The sequence below is a fragment of the Galleria mellonella genome, unplaced genomic scaffold (assembly GCF_026898425.1).
Source record: "Galleria mellonella isolate WM207_F2 unplaced genomic scaffold, CSIRO_AGI_GalMel_v1 utg778, whole genome shotgun sequence".
Lineage (NCBI taxonomy): Eukaryota > Metazoa > Arthropoda > Insecta > Lepidoptera > Pyralidae > Galleria > Galleria mellonella.
Window position 1 is genome coordinate 1,706,506 of NW_026442150.1, and position 19,001 is coordinate 1,725,506.

Consider the following 19,001-nt stretch of genomic DNA (forward strand, 5'->3'; position numbering starts at 1 on the left):
TGAAGGTCTTAAAGTTACGTGTATGTTTCTTTAAAATTTGACGAACATGTAAATTGCACCTAATCAGAGAATATTATTACTATTATTACATTAAAATATAATGTGTAATTATAAAACTTTCAAAAGTAAAGTTCATAATAATTTTGAATTGGAATGAATTTAAATTTTAAATCATGGAAGTCGATTACATAAATTTTACCTAAACTATCAATCTAAAATTTTAATATTTGAGATTAGAAATGATACTTTAGACTCTAGCAAAATTTTAGAAGCTTATATTAGAAGATTCCTTCTCACATAGTGTTCTGAACGTTATATTTTTTTTTCACAGGCGATAGAACCATATCGGAAACGAGCATTTGGCAAATGACTGTGGCCGAGAGAAAGAACGCCGCTGCATTCATTCTAAACACAACGGTACGACCTTTCACATTCATGGGATCAAGTTTTAAATGCTTCTACTGTATGGCGTATTATTCAGAAATACCACATTTGCTAGACCATACATCCAGTCATACAGTAGACGACGCAGACGAAATTCTAGAAAAATACGTACCAAAAGGCAAAAGAACGTTACAAGTCGACATTTCAAATTTAAAATGTCGGTTATGTCTGAAGAATTATTCAAATTTAGATTCGATACGGGATCATTTAATCTGTGAACACGGGAAAGAATTCTGTCCAGCCAGTAACGGTATGACGGAGTACGATATGGAAATTAAAAATGGAATGTTGATCTGTCACATATGTGGTAAAGAGTTCCACAATTTCGCGCTCTTAAACTGTCATATGAACTGTCATGTCGGGAAGGTGGTATGCGAAAACTGTGGCGCCGGTTTCCTGAACCAACATCTATTAATGAAACATAAGGAGACTCATCTAACGAAGAGATTTTCTTGCAAAATGTGCGAGAAGATATTTTTCAAGAAAAGCCAACTTAAGTATCATACAGAGATAATCCACAAAGGCAAAGATAGAGTCAAGCCAAAAAAATGTCCAGAATGCTCGCAGACGTTTAAGGAACATTACAGCAAGATGGTACATTTGAAAGAAGCCCATGGCATTTCTAAAACCTTCCAATGCCATATATGCAAAGCGATTTTCAGTACAAGGCGTGCATTAACTGAACATACTACCAGATTTCACACGGAGAAATACAAATGCGATTTATGTCTTAAATGTTTTGGCATAGAATCCAAATTGAAACAGCACATGCGTGGTCACACTGGCGAAAGAAATTTCATATGCCCAATATGCAAAAATGCTTATATGCACAAAATAACTCTCAGAAAACATATGAGGATACATAATTCGGTCTTTAAGTTCGTATGCTCAGAATGCGGTTCCGGGTTTCATAATAAAAGTGAATTTGTTAAACACAATAGACAGTGGCATTCATTTCGGGATGTTTTAGAATAATATGCGATTTAGAATTGTTCATCATCATCATCTTATCAACCGTTAACTGCACACTGCTGAACATAGGCCTTCTCTTATTGGAGGGTTTTGCCAGTAGTTGCAACGCTTGGCAGGCGAATACTTGGCTATCGCAGTTAGCTTTTGATGCTGCAGCCCAACCCAGGATCATTAAGTGCTCTTGGTCGTTTCTTACGACACCCACGGAAAGAAAGGAGTGGTCTATTCTATGGGGGACTACACGGCAATTTAGAATTGTTACTACCTGTTACCTGAGAAGACTCATAACTTTTGCTATGCGCTTTAGAGTATTATAAGATTATTTTCTAAAGAAGTTCTCTTAAAAAGGCGTATACCTTTATATATCCTCAGACATCTCTTTCGGCATCGCTGAAAACTCCGCTCGGATACTGAGATGGGATTGAGATAGACAATTCTAGGGTGGATTCGATCCACCCGAATCGCCCTTAATTACGCCTAATACTATGTCTTTAAAAGTATTAGGAAATCCAGAAAAGCAGATCATTAACAACAAACGGTAAATATTTGAGGATAGTCACCTTAACACTGATCCAATAAATTTAATATAATAAAGGAGTTACTTATCGGAACTGGCTTTCTAATAAGAACGATGAATATGGCCAATTCGGGATTTGATAAGTCCAGTTTTATAAAAAAAACGTACTAGTATTAAATGAACACGGATTTCTCTAGCAGTTGACGAATGTAGCATACTGCAATGTTCGGAAAGTTTTTAGAAATGATCCGATTTCTAGAAACTCCATCTCAAGATCCTTTTGCTTATATGTCATATATAAATGATTCTAAATACTCGTATAACTGATATTACAAAATATCAACGTTACAAGCTTTTCTTTTATTATCTAAGCTTATTTAATTGGAATGCTTGTAAAAAGGTTAGTATATTGATTTAAAAATTTATAGAAACCCATATATTTTATATTTAACATCAATATGTACAATTATATTGTTTTTCAGGTACCAGTTTACGTCCAGCCACAAGCATATGGGCGATGACGTTGCCAGAACGCGAAAATGCTGCCAACTTCATACAATATACCACGGTCCGGCCGTTCACATACCTCTCCTTCCCTCTCCGATTCAAATGCTTCTACTGCGATGAAGAATATCCAGAATTAAATACATTACTTCAGCACTCTGATAACCATATTACTCCAGAACGATCGGAAATCATGAGGACACATTTAAAAAAAGGAAAAAGAACGCTCAAAGTTGACATTTCCGAACTGAAGTGCCGGCTATGCAACGTTCCATTTTCAGATTTGAACGACATTCGAATACATTTGACAGATGAACACGGAAAAGTATTTTCCACCTCAGGAAACGGAATGATAGCGTACAGTTTAAAAACAAAAGATGGAATGTTCTCCTGTCACTTGTGTACGGATAAGTTTAATAGTTTCTTTCTTTTAAATAAACATATAAATGTTCATTACAATAACGCTATCTGTGAACTATGCGGTAAAGGTTTTGTATCCCACAAAAGGCTGTTACTTCACAGAGAGATACATGGAAACGATCAATATCCATGTGAGAAATGTAAAGTCACATTTTCAAGCGTTACAAAACTGAAATACCATAGAGAAAAAGTGCACAGTCCTAAAAAAGTAAAACCGTCAAAGTGCCAACACTGTTCGGAAAGATTTGTGCATCATTATGAAAAAGTGAGACATTTGAGCGAAGCGCACGGCATGAAAATCGAGTTCAAATGCGAATCTTGCGGCGCTAATTATAAATCTCAAAAATCTTTGGCGTTCCATCGGATAAAGTATCATACATTGAGCATTTCTTGTGAAATATGCAAAAAGCCATTTTCTGAACGAAACCATTTAAATCGTCACATGGCAATGCATACGGAGGAACGTAACTTTGCGTGCTCCCTGTGCACTAAAACCTACAGATATGAAAAGAGTTTAAAAGATCACATGAGAGTACACAATCCAAATTGGAAGTTCGCGTGTTCTGAATGCTGGATTGGGTTTTCTGGTAAAATTAAATATAGGAAGCACATGGCCGAATTACATGCCAAATAATACCGTTATAATTTTACTCCTACCTTCTATTAACACACCGCTCGCCATTAATAAAGAAATTATAGTCATGTGTAAATAAATAAAAAAACTTTGGCCTTGAGTCTATATATATCGCTTCGCGGTATTTTCTATTTTCATAATTTTTTTTATTTGTTAACACTTTGGCAGTAAGACAACTACTATAAATATTACATTCTGTGAACTGTTTTTTTTTTTAATTTGACAATTAATTAGTAGTTTGTACAATATACAGAATGGCGGGAAGCTGGACGGAAATAAAGGAACTTATAGGAATTTAGAATAGGTTTTTTTAATAATTATAAATTAAAATTTTATACTATTGTTACTAATGAATAAAACTAGTGTTTTATAAATAGAACGATCAGGATGAGCTATTTAACTTGGTTACCTAAAAGTAGCCAAGTACGCCATTATATAGCCATATATATCAGCACTAGGTTGTCTGGGGTTTTTAGTCATAGAATTTAGTGTATACAGATGAAAATATATTTATTTTTTAATTTGTTGGTTTCGAATTAGCTTCCTTTTTTTTCCTTCTTTTGTCTTCCTGCTGTTTTCCTCAACTGTAAGTCGTTGGGAATGGGTTTTTGACCGAGTGCGTCGACACCGGGCCCTGGAAATAGATGCAGTCGGTAATGCGCGCGATTGCTCACCGACTGTAAAGGCATGTAACGATTCACATAATTGTAGAAGTGGAAATCTCTGAAATGAAGAAAATAACATGTGTGCCGAACAATCAGAATCGGACTATGATCTGAAATCTGAGAAACTTTCTTTGGGGTCGGTATGCCAGCAAAGACCGCGCGATGAGGATCAGGTGCAATCAAATAGTGGTGTTATGGTATACAAGCATAATATTTTAATACAATGCCATATCACATATGCAGAAGATACAAACGGTATAGATACTAATTCAACAGATTACGAAGTTACCTCCGAAGATTCTGAAGCGAAAAATGTGAAAAAAATTCAATTTATAAAAATACACGTGAATATTACAAAAAAAATCTATTTTTTGTTTTGTAAGCGGAAAGAGTATTGCCTTTTTTTTGTCGAGGGGCAATGCTTCATGCAGACTCACATAGCTCAGAGGAGATATGTGGGTACTGCCGGACTCTTACCGGCTAAAACCCCCCGGTGTTCCTCGTCCACCTATTACCGGAGCCGCGGGGAACCCGCTTGAAGTCGTCCGAGACTCTGAGGAGTCCCGATATGGTTAATTCGGCCCTGTGCTGGCAGTCATATTTATTAATTTATGGAAAATACATACTCAACTTTAGGGAAATTAAATGGGGTACGCCGACCTCCCTGTCTGTTATCAGCGTAGTGTTTCCAGCGACATGAGAGTACTTCGTTACACTCCAACGAGTAATATTTCTGTAAAGCGTGATCGTATAACTTCTTCTCTAGCAAAGGGAGAACTCTGTAGTCTCTGGCAATGGAATTTCTTAGTTCTGGAAGATGAGTAAGATTTTTTTCTAGTATACCAGACAGGACTGGCTTTAACGGTCACGGTGCTCCTTGGAAATTTTCATAGCTCCTTCCTATCATCCGTCACTGGTGCGGCCAGCGTATACCGTTAGCACGGGCGAGGTTACCATTCCATTATCATCCATTAAAAAAAATAGTGCAGGTGGGATTACTATTCAACTACTTACTACTATTAAGAGCATATTCCTTTTTAAAAGACCGGCAGCACATCTGCAATGCCTCTGGTTTTGCACGTGATCATGAGCAGCGGTAATCACTTAGCATCAGGTGAGCCGCTGGTTCCTTTGCCCTCTGTATTATAAAAAGGAACTCACCTTCATTTAATTTAAAATCAGGCTTTCCTTTTTCAAAATTTCTATATACAGCATATTTGTCTTTAGCTTTAGAGCTAGCCATAGAAAATATTATTATTAAAATAAAATATTAAAAAATAAATCACTTCCAAAAATTAACAAGGAAAATCTATTTCAAAAATTAATTACGTCAATTTTATTTTTCTTTTTTCTTTTTTACTCTTTTGCATGATAGGCAAAACGAAGCCCATACAGTCTAGTTTGATGTAAGTAGAATTTTTCTTTTTATGTATTTCAGAATTAGGTAATAAATTGTGTTCTTGATGGAAATATAGATAAACAAATAATTATTAACATTTTTAATACTTCTATAATGTATCAATGGAGTTCTGTTTTGGAATTGGAGATAGCTTTTCATAGTTCAATTCTTTGTACTGAGCACAAAATATAAAATATACGTGTATGGTACTGAGAAAGGAGGACAACTGAAGAAAATGTGGTTAAGATTTTTTTTCTTACTTATCCTTTTGGTCAAAGGGTTATTTTTATTTATTTTGATAATCAAAAACCAATACAAAATAATGTCATTCTATTGCACTTTGTTCGTATCAAAGATAGTGAATAATTGTGTCTCTTGCCCATTCTTAACATAAACACTGTATTAGTAATGGTGATAACTAGTACATATAGTATTATATAATCTGTGGTGATAACATCTATCATTTTTTTGTTTTTTATAGGTAGTGTCACTATCTCAAAACAATATTTGTAACTCAGATAAATTACTACTTAATGGTGATCGCTGAATGTATAATATGGTGATCGAAAAAGGCGGGAATCTTGTTAACGATTAAACTTGACGGTGTTCGGAAGAAAACTAAAATTAATGTAACAAGAAGTTGTACATGGCCATAGATCTACTCAATTAATTAGAAAAATAAATACTTTTGTCTTGTCACTAAAATATTCTCTGTATAACGTCGTACGTAATAAAATATTTAAATATAAAATAATAATATTAGTTTCCCGCAAAACTACATACATCAATTAAAATACTTGACGCTGGCAGAAATAGTCGTAAAAATAACGACCGATTGCCATTGACAAAAGTAAAATACTATTTATATCATAGACATAGAATACCGTACTACGTACTTTATAATCTAAGATTTACATTGTGTATTTTGAGAAAGATATATACTACTTTTTATTCATAGATTAATAAAAGTACACACGTCTTTTATCTTTGTTATGCGGTTGTCACTAAATTCGACGGAGGTTTGTTTGAACATAAATATTTTTTTAATATCCTACAATTTGCTTGTCAAGTTTTAGGTATTTCCGAAGTTAAATTTATCCAATTTTTTTTTTCAAATTATTATCAATGGTACAAAACATTAGGATGTCAGCTGATAAAAACAATATGTTCTATGTTGAATGTGCTCATATAAAGAGAGTTCAACCTGAGTATAGTATTGATGAAGGTACAGTATTTTTTTAATATATTAAATGTACAATTGTAATTCCCACGCGTGGGGTTATTGTTGAAATAAATTCCAGTTAGTGACGGTCTAAGCCGTCAGAGGCCTGAGACGGCAATACTATTTTTTTTGCAGAGGGATGCTTTATACAAAAATTGTCTATTTGAGTATCTCTGTCCCATTTAAACATGGGTAAGACGAATACTATTCCCGTATCTATATATTGAGTTCCTCTGGATATTAATGGCGGGAATAATCATCACTCATTTCATATCATATCTAAGAACCTACCATGAAATGTTTTCGGAAATTTCGGAGCCAACCGAAACGCAAAGTTGATGTTAAAATTACATAATACATTCCCTTTGGAAAAATAAAAAAGGTAAGTTTTCCCTATAAAGGAAAATAAATATAATATAAAAGGGGAGTATTTAGTTCACTTCTTCGTGTATCTACGGAAAAGAAAAAAGTTTGGGTCAATAAAGTTATTTAAATAAATGCACATAACTATTATTTAACAGCTATATTAAAAGAGATCGGTAACAATTATCGTACATTACCGACATTTGCGAAAAGCGTGTTCGAGCAAGTATACATACGACATTATTCCTTGAACCGCAATAAATTTCTGGCCTGCCGCTGGGAGCAGTACAAGCGACATATAGAAGAGAGGACCTATGCGCCTTTCCAGTTTCCCGACATCAGGTGAGCTTGAGGTGGTTAGTACGATGACAACTGGTTTTCTGATCCTCTTGGTGAGAGTTTGAGATGAGGTTAGATTAGGTTAGGAGCCTCTGAGTTTGCGCCGGTTTCAACTCCAAAGGTGTCGCCGGGTAAGTGCCGTAAGCAATAGCGGCGTGGTCTTGTATAGATTTTGGAGTCCTGTACTCTCTTGAATAATATATATATTCCATTTCTCCTCCCCCCCCCCCCCAATACTATTAGTAATAGATATAAGTTATATAATACGTCTATACAGTTTTTTTTTAATGAATGATAATGAAACTCCGCCTTCGCAAGGATTGTTAGTAATGCGAATGCGGACTACCAGTTCCATCGCTAGCAATATAGCCCATCAGGTCGACTTCCATGTGGTCTCCCCTGGAAACCATCGTGTTGAATTCCAGGTATGTTCATCACGACGGGAACCGTCACTGGTGCCCGTATACCGTTAGCGCAGGCGGATTTTTTTTAATGGACGATAATGGAATAGTAACCCCGTAGCAATTTGACTGGTAGTTCGCATTACTAACAATCCTCCCCTCCCCCCTCCATCCATCCATCCTGCCATAGATCGTTAAAAACTTTCGTATTTATTATATCAATAGTATATTTATGTTATACAGAGACCTACACTTCCATAACGGGACCACAAAATATATGCCTTCCGTATCACTGCACCGAATACCAGAATTCAAAATGAGAATGAACTGTGGGCCAGGTGTGGATTCTTACGGACAAATGCCCATACCTCAAGAATTACTAATGAAACGCGGTCAAATTGAAAAAAAAACGAAGCATATGCATAATAAAAATAAGAAAAAACAACACAGAAAAGGGTGAATTGAAAAAAATACTATAGATATTCGAGTTATTTCAAATTGAATTTTAGCGGGTTTTTTTTTTCTTTATTATAACGAATAGGTATCATTTAATGATGCTAAGGAATATGTTATGTAATCAAAGATAAAGAATATGTTACGACTAACATATTCTAAATACAATTAATTTACACGAGCTTCTTAAATATATTAATTTTACTCATTAGTTGCATTGTTGTTATGTTATTTATAAGTCATATTAATAAAAATAAATAAATTCACTGAAGTATTATTTTACATAAAAAAAAATATCCGTGTAGATACCCAATAAATTAAAAAAATAATTATATAATATTTACTCGATGTTACTGACTGGAAAAAACGGCACATCTATTTCTAATATAAAGTAGGCAAATCCAGCTATAGCTAATCTTAAGCATACAATACACTATATGATATAATTGTATACTAAATAGTAATTTTTAAAATATAAAAAATTGCCTACGAGCGATATAGAAGTGGGGAGTAAAATATTGCCCCATCAATAGAAAAATAACTGTGATCTCTTGTTTTTTTTAATAAGGTCTGTTCCCATAGACTTAGTATACCGTACTAAATATGTTCCTTAAGGAACAGTCTAAGGTATCTGACCATGCTGCCTAGTCTTCAGTTGAACTATGATCGTATAATTTATTCTTAAACAACATTGCCAGTCTGAATAAAAATAAAATGTCAAAATCTGTGGTCGTAATTGACAGTTAAGCGTGAAAACGTCAATCATCGATTGTCAAATTCCTATCAATGGACGAAATTAGAATGGAGTTTGTTATTGCGATTGTTTATTTATTATGATTTTGACCTATTAACTTCTTATATTACATTTTATTACTCGAAAAATGTTGAGTTGATCCAAAAAAATATATACTGAAAGATAATAATGGATCCAGAGATATTGGTTGAGGCGCTTCCCCTGTTCGGGACGTGCAATTTGTGTTTGACCGAAGGACCTGTAAAAAGTATGTTGCTCTCCGAACATCGTCACGAAAATACGGAATCTTATATTGATATGTTAACAAAATGCTTCTCCATTGATGTAAGTATACAATGCAAATTGTAAATTTAATAATTATTAATTTTTATATTTTGAAATTATTTTAAAAATGGAACGCGAAAAATAAGGATTGGCGCAATATTTTGGCATTTAAGAGATGCCTTTGTCTTTTTATAGTTTTAAATAATTATGATAAAAATACCAACTTTGCCTATGGTAAATTGTATAGAATACATTTTCAATTGTTTCTGAATATTCATACAAGAATCTTCTTGGAAATTGTTTGTTGATATTGAGTTAAATGTACAAAGAGTTACAACAATCTTGCATACTAACAATACGAGGTTTGTCCGGAAAGTACGTATAAAAGTTTTTTAAAAATTTTATTTTACAATTATTCAGGTAAATCAATTTTATCCCCTTCAAAGTACTCCCCCTGTGACATAATGCACTTGTGCCAACGCCGTTTCCACTGTGAGAAGGCTCCTTGAAAGTCCTCTGGTTGTAGGTTTCTCAGCTGCCCCGTCGTAGCTTTTTTTATCTCATTTATGTCCCCCAAATGCCACCCCCGAAGTACCAATTTGGTTTTTGGGAACAAGAAGAAGTCACACGGGGCCAAATCCGGCGAATAGGGGGGTGTTCGGTCACCGTAATGGAATTTTTACTCAAAAACTCACGGACAACAAGAGAGGTGTGGGCAGGGGCATTGTCGTGGTGAAGAATCCAACGCCCCTCTCGCGCCAATTCTGGACGAACTCGTGCCACACGAGCTTTGAGGCGTCTGAACACATCGACGTAGAATTTTCCATCAACTGTCTGGCCTGGAGGGACGAATTCTTGATGCTTTCTCGGCCCTCTCTGAATCTTTTTAGCCACTTGTGGACGGTTGGTTCCTTCACAGCATCATCCCCATAAACTGTTCTGAGATCGGCAAAAATTTCACGGCCATTCTTGCCGAGTTTCGAGAGAAACTTGATTACGACGCGCTGCTCTTCAACGGAAGCGGGCTCCATGCCGACGGGGTTTCGTTAAGAGGTAACTTCACAGATGGCGTGACAAGCCAGTTCGCACCGCACGGCGGTCAGACCAGAACTGAAGCATTGTTAGGGACATAAGGAAGGGGTCCTGCGCTTACCTGGCCTCCCCACTCCTCTTTCTCGCATTCCAGAACACTTTTATACGAACTTTCCGGACAGACCTCGTACAGTAAAATATGTCTATAAAGAACTCAAAAAGTTATTTATTGTAACTAAAATAGTTTTACTTTGTCACACACAAGTAAAAAAAAATATTATAAACATTTTACCACAGGGAGACTTTGTACAAAAGTCGATTGCTTGGGTACCTCTATCCTATTCGTGTTTTTACCGTGAAGCAGTTGTGTTTGCATGGCTGTGTTTCAATTTGAAGGGTGGGATATGGCGTGAATTTACAGGGTACAGAGGAATAACACCTGAGTCCTCAGGAATGGCAACGCATGGAGAGGTATCATGGGCAAAACATTATACTCTATTATGTCCATGGTACTGCTCAAGTCTATAGGCGACGGTTACCACTTTCCATTAGGTGGGCCGTTAGCTTGTTTGCCATTCTAAGTTGTATAAAAAAATATTTTAATAGTGGAGCTATGTATAAATATTTATTTTATGCAACATAGAATAACAAACTAATTTAATTTTGTATAAAAATTGTACACTGTTGTATCTACTGATATTGATGCTCCTTTCCACTTAGGGTGTTGCTGCAAGAGAACTCTATCAGAGTTAAGCTCGCCTTTGTACATTTGTTTACCTCTGTCATATTTTTATAACTAATGTGTACACCTGATGGGAAATGGTAATTAATTGTTAGTCCAACCTACACATAATCTCCTATAAAAACTATAGTGATACATTCTTGTTAAATTTGTCATGGTGGCCTAACTTATTTACTTTCATCCTCACCTATCATTTTTCACTGGTGCCCCGCCAGTATTTACTGATAGCACAGGAGGGGTTACTATTCCATTATCATCAATAAAAGATTTATCGGATTCCATGGAACACCTGATGTACAATGTTGTGAATGATGTGATTTGTTGGCATGTATGCATATGAGTCAAATAACAGGATATTAGTTAAATGACAGGATATTTCAAATATATTCTTGTAATTTATAAATAAATAACTAATTATGTGGTACGTGCTGATGTCTTTAACAGATCATTAAAGGGTCAATTTCATATAAACAAGCTTGAATTAATTGATTTTAATTGCGAATAGTTACAAAAATATAAATTTACATGAAAGCTGTTGCGTTGATGCACTTGAAATTTTTTGAATCGACTTTCACATCCGTTGACACGTACAGCAAGATTTTGTTCCCTTTTCGTAACGAGACGGACCAATCCTGGGGCACATCCGGTGTTGCTATCGTTCACTTCTTACTGTACATGACATTATGAATTGATAATGATTTAAGACATAGCTAAAACTGACATTGCTCAAATTTTATTATTAAACTATTTATTAATTAATTTTACAATATGAATATAAATAATTATAAACTACAGAATATTTTAAATAACTATATAATACTAACAACAATTACGACATGAATACATACACAGCAATACTTAAATAATGAATAATAATAATAATAAGGAAATACGTAGCTATCGTGATACAATATCAATGGCTGGATAACATTGTAACGGATCCTTAGACTATTTCTAAAGTGAAAGAAGTGTCGTCCTCCTCTCTCGTACTCGCTGCGCCCAACACGGTCCATAATTGAAATGTTATCTACTAATTATATTATGGAATGCAATAAGAAATAAATAAATAAATAATACATAGGATCTATAAAATGATGTATAAGGCAGGGGGAGGCACAGAAGATGCCAATGGGTTGACATGCAGTGGTTAAGCTGACCCCATATAAGATAAGAGCCATCAAATACCACTTATGTACAGTTTCTTTTACGTCTTTTTAGGGTTCCTTACTTCTAAAGAAAAAGTGGATCTCTTACAGGATCATTTCATTGTCTGTCTGTCTGTCTGTTAATACCCTTTTTCTTAGGAATGTGTGGAGGTATCAAGTTGTAATTAATATCACATGCTCAGGTCTGATATCGGCATATTTATATCACATATTTTGACATTCCCAAAGGGACCCCAAATCAATAGGGCACTTCCCGTTGACCTGGAATCATGAAATGGGTGACCATGGGCGGCGGTAGTCACTTACCATCAGGTGAGCCGCATGCTCGTTTGCCCCCTGTGTTGTAAAAAAATATGAAATTTGGTAAGAAGCAATATCATGAAGCACAAGTAAAGGAAAAAATCCGAAAACCGTAATTTTGTAATTCACAATTTTTTTTTAATTTGATAATTTTGTACGGAGCTCTCGTTGCGTGAATCCGACTCACGCTTGCGCGAATCACACTTGACCGGTTTATTTTTTCATATATGTATAGATAACAATATTGCAATTGGGCGACTCGAAACGTCTCATCTGCGACTCATGCATCAACAAGCTGTGCGACTGTCTACTCTTCAGGCAACAGGTGGAAACATCACTCAAGTCACTGGAAACAGCATATAAATTTCACGGTAAATGATTTTTAAACGATTTTTATAATTCTTTAGTAATAAATAAAACAGTACCCGTAGCCGGCGAGCGTGTATGAAAAGATTGATGAATGTTGAAGAAGCGAAAGAGGTTTGTTTGAATCGAATCATTTGGCGTTCCATTGTTTCTGTCTACCCTAATGGGAGACAGGCGTGACAGATATGTATGTATGTATGTAAATAAAATATATTTGACTGTGTGTATTGTATTGTATTGTAAAATTTTTATTATTTTATTTATAAATTTTATATACACATATATATACATTTTAATAGGAATAACACTTGAATCCTCAGGAATGGCAACGCATGGAGGGTATACGGCGAAACGGTATACTCTGTTGTGTCCATGGTACTGCTCATGTCTATAGGCGACGGTTACCACTTTTCACCAGGAGAGCCTTCAGCTCTTTGCCATTCTAAGTTGCATAAAAAATACCTTTGTACTCTATATGCACAGCCATATCCCACCCTTCAAACCGAAACACAGCCATGCAAACACAACTGCTTCACGGTTGAAACACGAATGGGGCAGAGGTGCCTAAGCAATCGACTCTCGTACAAAGTCTCCCTCTGGTTTACATTTATTGCTAAAATACCACCTTTACAGATGACCAGGGCACCTTAGGCAGTGTTAAAAAAGAAGAATCCATTAATCACAGTGAGGAGTTTGATTTTACGGACTTTGGTGATGAAGATGATCATATCAGTAAGTGTTTTATTATTGACTAGCTGCCCGTCCCGGCGTCGCACGGGTGGACTTTTTACATTTTAAAAAGTGGCCATTAAGGCTGCACACGCGACGGAAGCTTAAAAATGCAGTATCTTCTCCCGTTTTCCCAACATTTCCCTTCACTGCTCTGCTCCTATTGATCGTAGCGTGATGAAAAGTATACTATAACCTGCCCAGGAGTATAAAGAATAATTGTACCAAGTTTCGTTAAAATCCGTCTAGTAGTTTTTGTTTCTATAACGAACATGCAGACGGAGAGACAAAAATTTTACTGATTTCATTTTTGGCATCAGTATCGATCACTAATCACCCGCTGATAGTTATTTTGGAAATATATTTCATGTACAGAATTGACCTCTCTACAGATTTATTATAAGTATAGATTACTTACTGATGGATAAGAAGGGTAAGGGACAAACCTGGTTCACGTAGTCCCCGCGTGTAGGTCTTTTATACGTCTTGTTTTATTTTTCTTAATTGTCCAACACTTTTGTTGATTCGCTTAACCCTTTGAGTGCGGACGAGCGCCATCGCGCTCGTGCGCATTGCAACTGAAAGTGCCACTGTACCCAGTAAATTCACGCCATATCCCACCCTTCAAACCGAAACACAGCCATGCAAACACAACAGCTTCACGGTTGAAACACGAATGGGACAGAGGTACCCAAGCAGTCGACTTTTGTACAAAGTCTCCCTCTGGTGAAATAAAATAGAATTTATTTTCAAATTGGATAGTAGACAAAATAAGTTTGGGAACCCCTGGCTTAAGGTGTCAATATGTTGCGCGGAGATCGCGGCTGATCGAATAATACGCAACTGGTGGAAATTTATTCGTGATCTTAGCGGAACTTGATAAGCTCGACGTGCAGTTGGATTACAGACTGATTTTGTCCATCTACCCCCCCATTTTAACCCAGATTTGATAGATAAGGAAGGTAGAGGGTTCGAAAATGTTCAATATATATAAAAAATGATGAGATTATATTAACCACTTGCTGCTGCCCATCCTTCGCCCTGACTGTCTAGGCTACCAATTCCATTGCTAGCAATATACCCTATATTGCTAGCAAATAGCAATGGATTGGTAGTCTGCATTACTAATATTCCCTGACTGTGGTATTTTTTTAATGGGTGAAGATGATATGGTAACCCCGCCTGCGCTAACGGAATACGCTGGCGGGGCACCAGTGAAGGGTGATAGATGAGAATGAAAACAGGCCAGTTAGCCCATCATGATGAATTCATCAGGAATTAATCATGATAGTTTCCGGGGAGAACCGCGAGGAGGTCGACCTGGTTGGGTATATTGCTAGCAATAGGATTCTCAGTCTCCATTACTAACAATCTCTTCCCCCCCTGACTGTGGTATTATGCCGCAGTACTCTGTAATTTCACTGCCATAATCCACCCTTCAAACCGAAACACAGCCATGCGAGCGCAGCTATTTGGGGATGGAAACACGAGTGGGACAGAGTTACCCAAGCAGACGATTTTTGTATAAAACTTCCCTATAATATAATATATATAATATCTCGATGTGGGACTTTATATTCTTTTTTTCTTTCAGCTCTCAATGAGTTTAAAATAAAAGAGGAACCCTACAACGAGCCGAGGAAAACCAGAACAAAGAGTGCTAAGCCTAAACTGATGAAACTATTGAAAAAGAACGACCTTAAAGACACAGAAGCGATGCTCGAAGCCGGCCTGTTCCCGTTCAAAATCCGTAAAAACTCAACGTTCACATGTTCAATATGTCCGGAGAGTTCGAAAAACTTGGAAGATATAAAAATGCATGTAACTGGGCACAACAAGAACAATATACACTTGGCATTCAAAAAAATGATGTTCTCAAACTCGCAAAGGACCAGATTCTACAAATTCGCCACGAAACTACGCTGCAAACTGTGCACGACAGATGTCGCTAGCTACGACGAGCTGAGGCACCACATAGACAACTGTAGCCAACTGAAATACGGCAGGAAATGGAATAAGCTGCCGTTCAAACTCGAGAAGGACCAGCTCGACTGTCCAGTTTGTGAGAAAACCTTCTTAAATTATGTCAGTTTAAATACACATATGAATATACATTACCCGAACTATATATGTGAAAGTTGTGGCAAGGCGTTCGCTTCTAAAGCAAGATTACGAGGTCACATGCGGACGCACGAAGTGGGCAACTTCCCGTGCAGGTACTGCGATGCTGTATTCGACAGAGTCACCAAAAGGGAGAATCACGTCTCGAAGGAGCATAAGTCTGGTGTCCGGTACGCTTGTAAACGGTGCAACATATCCTTGACTTCGTTCTACGCGAGACAGAAGCACCTGGCAGAGGTTCACAACGAGGAGTTGAAGAGGTACAAATGCAAAGTGTGCTCTCAGTGCTACATCACCCCGGGACACTTGTCCAGCCACGTGAGAAGGGACCATTTGAACGAGAGGAATCATAAATGCGACAAATGCGATTTGGCCTTTTACACGAAAAATGCATTGAAGATGCATATGATCAAGCACGACGGCGAGAGGATACATACGTGTCACATCTGTCAGAAGTCATATCAGAGGAAGAAAACGTTGACCGAGCACCTGAGGATACATAACAACGATAAGAGGTTTGTGTGTCCGGTGTGCGGGAGGGCGTTCACGCAAAAATGCACCTTGAAGGGACACCTTAAGGTGCATGAGAGAAAGCTGGATCTGGACGAGCGGATCGTTCAACCGCTGCATTCGGCGTAGTGTGGTCATTGAAAAATATACCTTAATACAACGTATTAGGAGTCGTGATAGTTTTTTTAAAGGATGATAGTGAAATAGTGAGAGATGATAGGAGAGGATGAATGGAGGTCAGTTGGCCCATCGTGACGAATTCAGCAGTAATTAACCACGATGGTTTCCAAGGGAAACCGCGTGGAGATCGACCTGTAATATTGCTAACAATGGGATAATTCCATCCTATTATTAACAATCCCTTTCCCCCACCAATTTATGACAGTAGGATTTGAAGAAGCAAATCGTCTGCCATATTAATACTCTAAAATTCACGAGAAAAAGTCGAATTTGCTAGTTGTTTTGATTCTGCTTCGATGATGACGTCAGGCAAACGGCCAGTCGTAAAACTAAATGCCAAACCTTGGGAAGTGTGATTAAAAACATTGTCGACCTGAAGTCATATAATTACGATGAGGGTAGGAAGTCGATGGTGATCACAGCATTTGGTTGGCTGGAACAGTTCGTTTAGAGCTAGCTAGTTAGCTAGCTTTTTTTGATGGATGATAATGGAATGGTAACCGCGCCTGCGCTATCGGTATACGCTGGCGGGGCACCAGTGAGGGATGATAGGCGAGAATGAAAAGGCAGATCGGTTAGCCCATTGTGATGAATTTAACGATAAATTAGTCACGATGGTTTCCAGGGAGAACCGCGTGGAGGTCGACCTGATAAAGCATATTGATAGCGATGGGGACTAACCCTCCCATTACTAACAATCCCTTCCCCCCCTAGCAAGCTGTTTAATTCGTTACGTTAGTGCAATAAAAAAATGTAAAATCGAAATAGTAATGGTTGTATGGGAGTTTTCTACCAACGAAGTTGAACATTTTTCCCTAAAGACATATGCATGTGTCGAAAAACGTCAAAAATTCTAAAATTAATCAGAATTGTATTATGTATGAAGATGCTTATTTCGATTTGGATCTGTATCTAAGCTAAGTGACTTGGTAACTCTTAAACGACGTCATCATTCGGTCATTTTTAGGTCACGACCGTAAAATGACTAAAAAATGACGTCTGTAATTAATACACAGTTTCAGTCGAAATTGTAGTTTCAAGTTCAAATTCAGTATCAGTTAAAATGAAATTTAACAATTTGTCCCCCCAAAAAGAATAGACAAAATTTTATAAGATTTTTTTTACCTCTCATACATTAATCGCGTGACCGGGTGGCTTGTATGGCAATTTCAAATGTTATTTTGACATTCCCATTCGTCGAATAACACCTGAGTCCTCAGGAATGGCAACGCGTGGTATCATGAGCGAAACAGTCTATAGGCGACGGTTACCACTTTCCATCAGGTGGGCCGTCAGCTTGTTTGCCATTCTAAGTTGTATAAAAAAAAGAACAGTTTAATGTACCTTTCACAACTAACACTATAAGCGAGGTCAATAGGTGACGTCATTAATTAGTCATTTTAAGGTCACCTATGGTCAGTTTTTAGTCATTTCACGACTGTAAATGCCCATACCGCCTGGAACTATATATGGTATTTGTATAAAAAATATATAGGCATAGAACTGCATTCTGTTTTGGCAGATACGAAGGCAAAGGATGGAATAAACTTTTGTTATAACATAATGTTTTATTGTAATAAAAAAATATTGTTAATATTGTTATACATAATATAAATATTTACATTTATATAGTCTTTAATTTTTTAGCCCTTTTTAATCGACTTTAAAAAGAGAAAGGTTCTCAATTCGTTTTTTAAGTTACCTCATAACTCCATCAGTTGTAAACGGATTTGAATTTTTTTATCTTATCTGAAAGGATATGCTTACAGATTGGTCTTTTTTTATGGGTGAAAATGGTATGGTAACCGCGCCTGCGCTAACGGGATACGCTGGCGGAGCACCAGTGAAGGGTGATAGATGAGAATGAAAACAGGCCAGTTAGCCCATCATGATGAATTCATCAGGAATTAACCATGATAGTTTCCAGGGGGACCGCGAGGAGGTCAACCTGGTTGGGTATATTGCTAGCAATGGGATTCTCAGTCTCCATTACTAACAATCCCTTTCCCCCCGCTTACAGATTGGTCGTATAGAAATTCTATCAAAATCGGTTTAGTCATTTAGTTTTTATATCAAAATTTTTAGTTTTTTTCTCTTTATTTAGGTCAACAAACAGTAGACACAATAACAATATATATATATATATATATATATATATATATATATATATATATATATATATATATATATATATATATATATTTTATTTTGATATGTTATCCGAACACGTAATACAATTGCACCTCTATGGGTTTTTTTTTTTATTGGATGATAATGAAATGGTGACCCCGCCTGCGCTAACGGTATACGCTGGCGGAGCACCAGTGAGGGATGATAGGTGAGAATGAAAAGGCAGATCAGTTAGCCCATCGTGATGAACACATCTGGAATTTAGCACGATGGTTTCCAGGGGGAACAGCGTGGAGGTTGACCTGATAGGGTATATTGATAGCAATGGGGACTAACCTCCCCGTTACTAACAATCCCTTCCCCCCCACCTCTAT

The 19,001-nt window shown here is 36.8% G+C and overlaps 5 protein-coding genes across 6 annotated transcripts in view; 4 read left to right on the forward strand and 1 right to left on the reverse strand.

Annotated features, from left to right (window-relative positions):
* The window catches only part of LOC113510145 (gastrula zinc finger protein XlCGF26.1-like), a 77,168-nt gene extending 75,734 nt beyond the window's left edge, over positions 1-1,434 (forward strand). The window contains exon 5 of the mRNA XM_052901250.1: positions 332-1,434. Within this exon, the coding sequence (XP_052757210.1) occupies positions 332-1,419 (1,088 nt within the window). The 3' untranslated portion in view covers positions 1,420-1,434. The remainder of the gene's footprint in view (positions 1-331) is intronic.
* LOC113510160 (oocyte zinc finger protein XlCOF20-like) lies at positions 330-3,698 on the forward strand. Of its 2 annotated transcripts, none has more exons than XM_052901252.1 (2): positions 330-417; positions 2,416-3,698. In XM_052901252.1, the coding sequence occupies exon 2, from the start codon at positions 2,451-2,453 to the stop codon at positions 3,489-3,491; it is 1,041 nt and encodes a 346-aa protein (XP_052757212.1). In that variant the 5' UTR covers positions 330-417; positions 2,416-2,450; the 3' UTR covers positions 3,492-3,698. The 2 variants fall into 2 exon arrangements, with proteins under 2 accessions (XP_052757212.1, XP_052757211.1); XM_052901251.1 differs by lacking the exon at positions 330-417 and adding an exon at positions 2,206-2,333.
* Positions 3,699-4,027: 329 nt separating this feature from the next.
* Positions 4,028-6,029, reverse strand: LOC128202104 (uncharacterized). Its single transcript, XM_052901204.1, has 3 exons — positions 5,318-6,029; positions 4,768-4,966; positions 4,028-4,214 (listed from the first exon to the last, which is right to left on the reverse strand). The coding sequence occupies exons 1-3, from the start codon at positions 5,397-5,399 to the stop codon at positions 4,028-4,030; spliced, it is 468 nt and encodes a 155-aa protein (XP_052757164.1). The 5' UTR covers positions 5,400-6,029.
* Positions 6,030-6,452: 423 nt separating this feature from the next.
* Positions 6,453-8,509, forward strand: LOC113510096 (uncharacterized). Its single transcript, XM_031910655.2, has 3 exons — positions 6,453-6,780; positions 7,299-7,482; positions 8,124-8,509. The coding sequence occupies exons 1-3, from the start codon at positions 6,681-6,683 to the stop codon at positions 8,338-8,340; spliced, it is 501 nt and encodes a 166-aa protein (XP_031766515.2). The 5' UTR covers positions 6,453-6,680; the 3' UTR covers positions 8,341-8,509.
* A 596-nt stretch (positions 8,510-9,105) lies between these two features.
* Positions 9,106-18,124, forward strand: LOC113510125 (zinc finger protein 26-like). Its single transcript, XM_026893547.3, has 4 exons — positions 9,106-9,411; positions 12,827-12,962; positions 13,591-13,689; positions 15,281-18,124. The coding sequence occupies exons 1-4, from the start codon at positions 9,256-9,258 to the stop codon at positions 16,444-16,446; spliced, it is 1,557 nt and encodes a 518-aa protein (XP_026749348.2). The 5' UTR covers positions 9,106-9,255; the 3' UTR covers positions 16,447-18,124.
* The last annotated feature ends 877 nt before the right edge of the window (positions 18,125-19,001 follow it).

Coding starts and splice junctions, on each gene's coding strand:
- LOC113510160 (XM_052901252.1), top strand. CDS start 2,451: ATGACGTTGCCAGAACGCGAAAATGCTGCCAACTTCATACAATATACC.
- LOC128202104 (XM_052901204.1), bottom strand. CDS start 5,399: ATGGCTAGCTCTAAAGCTAAAGACAAATATGCTGTATATAGAAATTTT. Junction 4,967..5,317: donor TGATTTTAAATTAAATGAAG/GTGAGTTCCTTT, acceptor CTCATCTTCCAG/AACTAAGAAATTCCATTGCC. Junction 4,215..4,767: donor GTTGAGTATGTATTTTCCAT/AAATTAATAAAT, acceptor TCTTCATTTCAG/AGATTTCCACTTCTACAATT.
- LOC113510096 (XM_031910655.2), top strand. CDS start 6,681: ATGGTACAAAACATTAGGATGTCAGCTGATAAAAACAATATGTTCTAT. Junction 6,781..7,298: donor TGAGTATAGTATTGATGAAG/GTACAGTATTTT, acceptor ATTATTTAACAG/CTATATTAAAAGAGATCGGT. Junction 7,483..8,123: donor TTCCAGTTTCCCGACATCAG/GTGAGCTTGAGG, acceptor TATGTTATACAG/AGACCTACACTTCCATAACG.
- LOC113510125 (XM_026893547.3), top strand. CDS start 9,256: ATGGATCCAGAGATATTGGTTGAGGCGCTTCCCCTGTTCGGGACGTGC. Junction 9,412..12,826: donor CAAAATGCTTCTCCATTGAT/GTAAGTATACAA, acceptor ATATATGTATAG/ATAACAATATTGCAATTGGG. Junction 13,690..15,280: donor TGATGAAGATGATCATATCA/GTAAGTGTTTTA, acceptor TTTTTCTTTCAG/CTCTCAATGAGTTTAAAATA.